We start from the raw sequence: 9,374 nt of genomic DNA on the forward strand, positions 1-9,374 counted from the left end.
GAAAGCTAGATAGTCGTTATGTACCCGACAGTCGGCTGCCTTTATATTTTCACCTGTTTTCAGTTTGCATTCAAAGGGTACATTGCTGCACAGCCAACTGTCGGGGATATAGTACCTTCATATGAATACTCATTAGTATACAACAGAAAAAAAAAACGTCGCATGGACTTAGTGAAAAATGGAGATCTAAATGAAAAAACGATGTATTTCAGCAAGTATTAAAACATTTTAGTTTTATTTTAGGCCTTCTTCAAAATACCTATGCCTACAGCAGATGATTTTCTTGCCGTAAAACCAAAATAGTTTCATCCATGCCGACATTCCGGTCGGTTAGCGTGAGCCCTGAATGAACTCTGCAGAAACTTCACATCGATCTTCGCATCGCGATGTAAAACAAAATGTCGGAAAACTTTTCTTTGACGCATGCGCATTTGCATAAATGTCTACACACACACAGATAGTCGTTATGTACCCGACAGTCGGCTGCCTTTATATTTTCACCTGTTTTCAGTTTGCATTCAAAGGGTACATTGCTGCACAGCCAACTGTCGGGGATATAGTACCTTCATATGAATACTCATTAGTATACAACAGAAAAAAAAAAACATCGCATGGACTTTCAGCAAGTATTAAAACATTTTAGTTTTATTTTAGACCTTCAAAATACCTATGCCTACAGCAGATGATTTTCTTGCCGTAAAACCAAAATAGTTTCATCCATGCCGACATTCCGGTCGGTTAGCGTGAGCCCTGAATGAACTCTGCAGAAACTTCACATCGCGATGTAAAACAAAATGTCGGAAAAATTTTCTTTGACGCATGCGCATTTGCATAAATGTCTACACACACACTCACACACTACACACAATAAAAAACATAGGAAATAGCAAGAGTGATTCCACGTTAACCACAAGACAAAGGGTAGTCCGATTATAGTGGATGCTACCGTAAATGGAAAGCTAATCCCGTTGGAGCTGGATACAGGCTCATCAGTTTCTCTCATACCAGAAACGACCTACAAGAAAATATTTAACTCTATGCCACCATTACAACAAACCACGATTCGTTTGAAAACGTATTCTGGCGAGAAGATCATACCCCTTGGCATGCTCACTGCAGTTAAGGTTACCCCGACTGAAACTTTGAGCCCAAATAACACACAACCATTAACCGAAACTGATGCTTCAAAACCAGAAAGCCTTACTTCGACAGACATCAAGGAAACATACATGCCTACCACAATCACACCAACTACGGAACCACCATCTACACTGAAAGCAGAACATGTACGACGTTACCCAAGGAGAGAAAATGTTTGCCCACCAGACAGACTAAACTTGTTATTTTAGTTCAACTGATGTTCATTTTATTCAGAGTTAACTGTACAACTGAACTTTAATTCATATAAATAATAACTACTAAATACTGTACAATACTGATGATTGAACTTTAATTGTAACTACACCAGAATTGTAACTGAAAATCTAATCAGTTGATAACCAGTATGCACTGCAACCTACCTTAAAGACAAGCATTGTTACAAATGTTTATTTCTTTAAATTTATAAATAATATGGAAAGTATTTTCAGGACAAACATTATCATCGACGAATTCGATAAAGCAGTTATCAATACACCAAATGGTAAATACTATTTTTTGTGTTAAACTACAAATAAAATGGCATCATTTCCTTTTGAATGCCAAATTAATAAAAAAGTATTAATTTATTAATTACCGTAGTGCTGTATATATTTATTAATGTCTTTAAGCTTTGACTGTCAATACAAAGAGCACAATAGAAGAGATGGAACACAGTCATCCCGACATTTCAGGTATGATCATTACGATTATAATTCTTCTGAATGTATAAGAAAATGTTACAGTTAACAGATTGATAATGTTTTTTAAAGTTTTACAGAAACGGACGTGAGTGGCGTTGATTTTGATTCCGAAAGCTGTTTTTTGTTTATTCCTGAAGAATACATAAACGGTAGGCGTTCGTTTAATTTGAGAACCACTCCCATGATCCTTTTACCGTCGACACCACTATGTTTATTATTATTGTTATTTTTCGACATGTAATTCGACACTAAATCTGTATATGCCCTAAAAAATGCAGATTTTGAAAAGATGAAAATTATGTTGAATAATTTTAATTGGGAAAATTGTTTTCTGTTTGAAAACATTAGTAACATTTGGGAAAGTATTATAAGTTATATAAATAAGGCAATTTCTGAATCAGTGCCTATTAAGAAAAGAAGTAAGACCAAATCATTTCCATGGATTACTACAGAAATTAAGAAATTAAAGACACAGGAGGCAACAGAAAAATTTAAAAGTTGTAGCAGAAGTTTGAAAAAAGCCATATACTGTAGTCATAGAAATTATGTTTTAGATATCTCAAATAAGGCGTCTACAAATATGAAACAATTTTGGGCATACATTAGGGCAATTAAACAAGATTCAGAAGTTATAAGTTTTAAAATAAATGATGGTGTTGTAACAGATGCAAAAGAGTTAGCAAACCTATTTAACGATAAATTTTCTAGTAATTTTTGTAATGATGATGATGATAATGACTTACTTTACAACTCTGATATTGTCTCAAAACACCATATGGAATTTGAAAAATTTAATGTGATGGAGGTTTATCAGGCCTGTCTCTTATACACATCTAGATGTGTATGTTTGTAAGATTATGGAAAAACTTTTATGTAAACGAATAAGTAATTTCTTAGAGTTCAATAATTTATTATCAGATAATCAGTTTGGTTTTAGACATGCATATAGTACTGCATTGTTACTCACAAAGGCATTTCATTCATGGGCTCAAAGTTTAGAATCTAAAGATTGTAGATGTAATTTTCTTAGATTTTTCATCTGCTTTTGATAAGGTCCCACATAAGCGTTTACTTAAAAAGCTTAATAATATTGGTATAAACAAAACTGTAAATAAATGGATTCAGGACTTTCTTTCAGATAGAAAACAAAGAGTCATCTATAGAGGTGAAACTTCTAAATGGAAGAGTGTAATATCAGGAGTTCCTCAAGGGTCAGTCATTGGCCCTTTGTTATTTTTAATGTATGTAAGTGACCTTGAATATGGTATAACATCTTCAATTTTTCAATTCGCTGATGACAATACGATTTCAAGACCTATTTATGGAATAGACGACTGTATTAGGCTTCAGGGTGATTTAAATAGGATTGTTGAATGGTCTATTGTTAACAAACTGCCGCTAAATGCATCTAAATGTGCAACTATGAGTTTATCTAGGTGTAAAGAGCCTCTTATATGGGACTATAGTATAAATTTTGAAACAACTGAAAGTCCTTGAATTTAAACTACTTGGTGTTTATATTAACAATAAGTTATCATGTCATTCCCATTTGAATTATGTTAGTAATAAGGCAAGCAGACTTCTTGGTTTTGTTTCAAGATGTAGTAAGGCAATGTCTTGGATGGCTATGCTCAATCTTTATAAAACTTTAATATTACCGGTTATGACGTACTGTTGCTGCATGTGGGCACCTACTGAAATTTCAAATATTTATAGACTAGAAAGGGTACAAAAAAAGGCAACTAAAATAATTATGTACAGAAAGGAAGGAAATTGGACACGTCATATTTATATAGATTAAGGATTTTGAATATTTTAAGCATGGAGGATATTTTTAAAGTATATCGACTAACGTTAGGTTTTAAAATAATGCATGGACAATGTCCATTGTCGTTTAATAATCTTGTGAGATCAATGAAAAGGTGTGAAGGGCGATTAATACATTGGAAAGCCAAGACTAATACATTTTTAAATTCATCTTTTGTTATTTTTCCTAGATTATAGGAACAACTTCCTAATGAAATTAAACAATGCACATCCATTTCGGACTTCTATTAATTATCTCTATTTTTCATTTTGTTTTAGTTAAATCAATTTATTTTGAATTTACTTTTTTGTATATATTTATATTGTATTGTCATTGTATTTGTTTTTGATGATGGAGTAAGAGCAGCTTACTGTTTGGGCTTATGCCTATTACTTACTCCTGGCAAGAATATTGTATGTATACTTTTTACTCTGCCGAATAAATATTATTATTATTATTATTAATTACCTTAAAAAAAAGTTACCCTATGCTAAAAATGGAAGAGCCATGCCTACGTCACCGCTTTGTAAAGCCTGGCTGCTTTGCAAAGCGTGTCTGACTTAAGTCTCGCTGCTGGTCTGCAACAGGATCTCTATCACTGCGGCAGTGCCGATTAGACCAGGCTATAATTGAGATAGGTGCCACTTGGAGAGGTAGAAATTCTCATATGGTTTTTCTAGACCAGTTTTTTATGGGGAATCAGAATGTGAGGTAAAAGGGGTGTAACCTGAGAACTTTCGCGTGAGGGCGCTTTTTTCAAAATGGCCGCCAAAATCCAATAAACTACATATATATGGGTAAAGCAAGCACAGAAGAGGTAGGTTTGACCAACTTTTGAATATGTAATGATAGGAGTAAAGTATAACTAGCTAAAGTTATTAATGTGAAGATTTCGGGAGGCAACTGAGGGCGCTTTTTAAAATGGCTGCCAAAATTAAGAAACAACTTATATAATGTGCTATAAAGGACATTCTTCAATATACTCAATATGTCAGCGATCTCAATAAATCGTGGATAAATAGCTTTTAATAATAAGCAGATCGCTTTTGTTAGTCGGACCACCGTGCTGCAACGCGTACCGGTACTAAACATTTAACACCTTTCTAGGTGGGACATGGTCTCCACAGCAGTGGAGTACCTTTTTGCAGAGTATCAGAACAAACAACAACCTCGAAGGTGTGTATGAATAGGGCCTACATTTGCAATGCTTTTATAAGCATGACATTGGTAATGGTAACTCAAAATCAACAGCAAATTAATTATATTTTATGTTTTATCTAATCTTTTTCCCGGGTTTCTAATTAATCATATTTTTATTAATTTTTTATACCACTTTTTTTTTCTAGTGTGGCATAACAGATTGAACCACAAGACGCACTCTTCTGCCCTGAACATGTACAGGTCGGTTGGCTTACTTAATTTTAAGTATTCAGAAATGTAATTTGAACTGGCATACAACTGTGGAAAGTTTGTAGGGTGCAGCGCATTGTATTTGCAAAAAAAAAAACGCTTTCTGACCTGATTGGATCGGACTGCACAATTGTCTTCAAAAATATAAATAATTATAAAGAATTATTGTTGCATTACTATTATTTTTATTATTATTATTAATATTATTATTACATTATTATTATTATTATTACATTATTATTATTAAATTATTATTATTGTTAAATTATTATTATTATTATTAAATTATTATTGTTATTATTATTATTACCATTTTATTATTATTATTATTTTAATTAAATTTTGTTAACAATTAACGCTATACAGTATAACTTTTTAAAATTTCACTCATTTCTTTTTCTGTTCAAAAATAAAACCTGCGTTTTTTTTTCTTTTTAAAGGCTCATCGCATCACTATGGACAGAGTCTGAGGTCATAAATCTTCAGATTCGTTTGGTGTCGGAGAGCAAGATGGCAAAGCGCCAACGAAAGCAGACCAAAACCAATCAGGGAAGGATATTCCAACTGTGGGCAGATTTTCAAACTGGAACTCTATCAGCTAGGCAATTTTTAAGAGGGCGTGCCAATGTCTACGGGCATGCACCAGATGGCCATTAGGCTAGTATGTAGTGCTATAGACTAAAACTCAACACAGGGGTATGCGGGCTGCGCCTTAGGACCTGAACGATCCTACCCCGGGATATGATGCATAGTTCAAATGTAACATACTGTTTGTGTAAAGAGTATAACCTTAAATGCCTATAGTGCTGTAGACTAAGCTGGGGCCGGTCTAGCGCTCTAGGCCAAGCACCCTGGCCTAGGTTTTAAGTCAAAATAGGCCTACACTGTTAAAAATCACTGTAGTTTTGACAGTAATTTACTGTAATTCACTACAGTAACATACTGTATTTTTCATTTTACGGTATCATACTGTAAATAGTAAAATATACAATAGTCTACTGTATTTTACAAAATGTTGACAAATATTTTACAGTAGCTTAGTAGACTACTGGAAAATCGCGGCTTTCCAGTATTTTACTGTTTTTATCGAGCATGATGGGATAGTGTGGCATCATCATCAGTCATCATCATCTTTGGCGCTCAAACTCGGTCGGCGAACAGCAGATAACCACGCACAGTATTCCAGGTTAGTAACTGCATGATAATTGTTTTATTTCGAGTTCTATTTTAAAAATATCAGGAACCTAGTATCTACTACAGTACTGACTGATAACAATATTCATAAATATACCTTATTTTTACTGTAGACACCTAAATGATAGAATAAGGCTCGTTAGGCGGGTCTCTTCCTTCCCCGTACTCAGCATCATCACGTTGCCCGCTGGCGCTGCGCGGTTATCGCCTTAGGCTCAATCAAGAGGGGTTCTTTTTGGCCGTCTATTTTTTGCACGAAATTTAGAAACCTGATTATTTAAACAATCTTTATTATTTTTAATGCACTAAATTTATAAACTTGATTATTCAAACAATCTTTAACATACGTAAATTATACACTTTATTGTACGATGTATGTAGCAGGCACACCTGTAAAAACCTGTTAATAGATGGTGAAAAGTAACATGATACTTGTAGTTTACAGAGGGTTTATAGATATGACCTATTTTTATCGTTTGTTTACTACTTCTTGGCGATATATGTATCTTAATTCCCTTGAATTATTATATTTGAAATTGTATGCCAAATTTTTGTTACCAGCTTCAACTATTCAAAAAATTATTGAAGAATTCCAAGAAATACACTGTATCGGTCCGTCATATTTTGTAGCTAAACTACATGAGAAGCTTGTTTCAAGGAACATGTGTAATGCTGATGAGGCTAATCAAATAATCACTCTACGTAAGCTTGTTGGTATGCTAATGAGAACATTGGGAATTCCCTAAAAGGGTTTCCCTGCCTTTTTTTTTTTTTTTAATCTTTTGTTTTCAATTTTAGTATGTATACTTGTGACATATGCCAGTATTCTTCTGAGTCTGAGTCCATTTAAAAAGTGTTTGAAAGCATTTAAAATAAAATCATCATTCACTTCACACTTGTCCCGAAAACACAAAGATCATTCCATTACACTTTTGTGTGATTTACAAAATAGTGACGCACAATCAAAATCCAGTGAGCTGCAGAACCTACTGTCTCAAGATGATATTCAAGTTTATGATAATAATGAAGCATACGATGATGATGATGATGAGGAAGAAAATGATGACGATTTCACTCAATTCATTAATATTGACAAAAATATGTATCTTAATTCCCTTGAATTATTATATTTGAAATTGTATGCCAAATTTTTGTTACCAGCTTCAACTATTCAAAAAATTATTGAAGAATTCCAAGAAATACACTGTATCGGTCCGTCATATTTTGTAGCTAAACTACATGAGAAGCTTGTTTCAAGGAACATGTGTAATGCTGATGAGGCTAATCAAATAATTAGTGAATTAGCCAAAAAAGACCTTTTTAGTGCATGTAATAATGGTGTATTAAGATCAGATCAAACATGTAAAACATTCTACAAAAAAGCATTTCACTATGTGGAACCTATCCAAATTTACTTAGGAGTAAGCGATACTGGAAAACATACATTTTGTGAATATGTTCCTATAAATAATACCTTGAAAGCAACCTTGGATCCCATAATAATGGGGGGTTTACAGAAAATTTCAGTACAACTAAAAATTGGTGTCGTTATTGCCTGCTGGATAGTTCAACTTTTCGATTAGATCCAACATCACTTGGCCCTATAAGATCTGTTGAAAGCTATAAGCATTGTGTGCAGGAGAAACTTAATGATCCTTCCTCGGAGTCATTTGGAATCAAATTTGATTCAATATTTAATGAGTTAAGATATATTTATGTATGTCAGCCAGGGCATGATTTGTTTGAAGGTGTTGTTTCAATAGACCAAGCTTTATTCGTTAATTATTTTGTAAAGGTCAAGAAATATTTCACATATCAGCAGTTGAATAGAATAATTGGGAAGTTCAAATACCAAGAAACTGATTCCAACAACAAGCCATGTGAAGTAAACATTAAAGGGGAAAAATTAGGTGGTCATGCTGCACAGAATTGGTGTCTTCTAAGGTTATTGCCTATTTTTGTAGGTGACAGAATAAATGATCCATTGGAGGATACAATTTGGCAATTAGTCTTACAGCTTAGGGAGCTTGTGAACCTAATTTGCGCTCCTAAAATTAGTTGCAATCAAGTGGCGTACTTGGGTGTACTTATTGTTGACTATATTGAAGGACGAATTTCTGCATTTCCAGAAAATAAGATAAAACCGAAGCATCACTTCTTACTACATTATCCCCAACTAATTCTTAAATTTGGCCCTCTTATTAGACTTTGGACTTTACGTTTCGAAAGCAAACATACTTATTTTAAACGTTGTGCTAGGCAATCACAAAACTTTAAAAATATTTGCTACACTCTTGCTACAAGACATCAAGCAGACAAAGGGATAGAATTTTATGTTTCCACTTACAACAGCAAAATTGAAGACTCTGTTAAGGAATTTCAATTCCTTCCAGAAAACACTATTGTTTTAAACCGTATTATATATAAAGGTACATTATATAAAAAAGGTTTGCTTGTGCCCCTTGAAGAAAATGCTACTGGTGTGGTGTTTGGTAAAATTGAAATGATCCTTAACTATTGTAGCTCAACAATATACCTTATTACACAAATATGTCAGTCAGTTAAGGTGGTAGATCTAGGTGTGTATTCTTTGGTTTATGACACTCCTGATAAACAACAATATAGTTGTGTGCAAATTGATAATTTATTAGATTATTATCCTTTACCAGAATACAAAATATGTGGTTTGATGCTTGCTTCACTGCATCATGAACTGTGTTATAAATACTAAATTTTCAGAGCGTAATGGATGATTTCATAAAGAATGCTATACAGTCTGTATTGCCATCTCTGAATGAGGATTTGCTTATGGCTGTGGTAGAGCGGTTGAATGGCCATGGTGTAGAAACTGAAGAGGACCTTCAATTTGTGACAGAGGATGATGTAAAAGATCTCCTAAAAACAATTCAGCCCCGTAAACTATTATCTAGTTGGAATAAGAATGGTAAGTTCTTGTAATGTAATGTGTAATGTAGTTCGATTTATATAGCGCTTTATACAGAAGCGCTGTGGACTATTAGCTCGTACAGTAACTTTCTTCTCCCCTAAGGGTCTCTGCATGTCTGAGCTACCCAGTAAACCGGTACCAGGTACCGTCGTCTGTCCACAACAGGGGCTGTATG

The 9,374-nt window shown here is 33.8% G+C and overlaps 1 protein-coding gene across 1 annotated transcript in view; it reads left to right on the top strand.

The window, feature by feature from the left end:
- The first annotated feature begins 1,767 nt into the window (after positions 1-1,767).
- The window catches only part of LOC117121215, a 10,884-nt gene continuing 3,277 nt past the window's right edge, over positions 1,768-9,374 (top strand). Inside the window, exons 1-5 of the mRNA XM_033266341.1 lie at positions 1,768-1,832; positions 1,919-1,990; positions 4,995-5,049; positions 5,499-6,244; positions 8,992-9,196. Of these exons, the coding sequence (XP_033122232.1) occupies positions 8,998-9,196 (199 nt within the window). The 5' untranslated portion in view covers positions 1,768-1,832; positions 1,919-1,990; positions 4,995-5,049; positions 5,499-6,244; positions 8,992-8,997. The remainder of the gene's footprint in view (positions 1,833-1,918; positions 1,991-4,994; positions 5,050-5,498; positions 6,245-8,991; positions 9,197-9,374) is intronic.

This window comes from Anneissia japonica, unplaced genomic scaffold (assembly GCF_011630105.1).
Source record: "Anneissia japonica isolate Jap-2015-1 unplaced genomic scaffold, ASM1163010v1 scaffold284710_len19254_cov147, whole genome shotgun sequence".
Lineage (NCBI taxonomy): Eukaryota > Metazoa > Echinodermata > Crinoidea > Comatulida > Comatulidae > Anneissia > Anneissia japonica.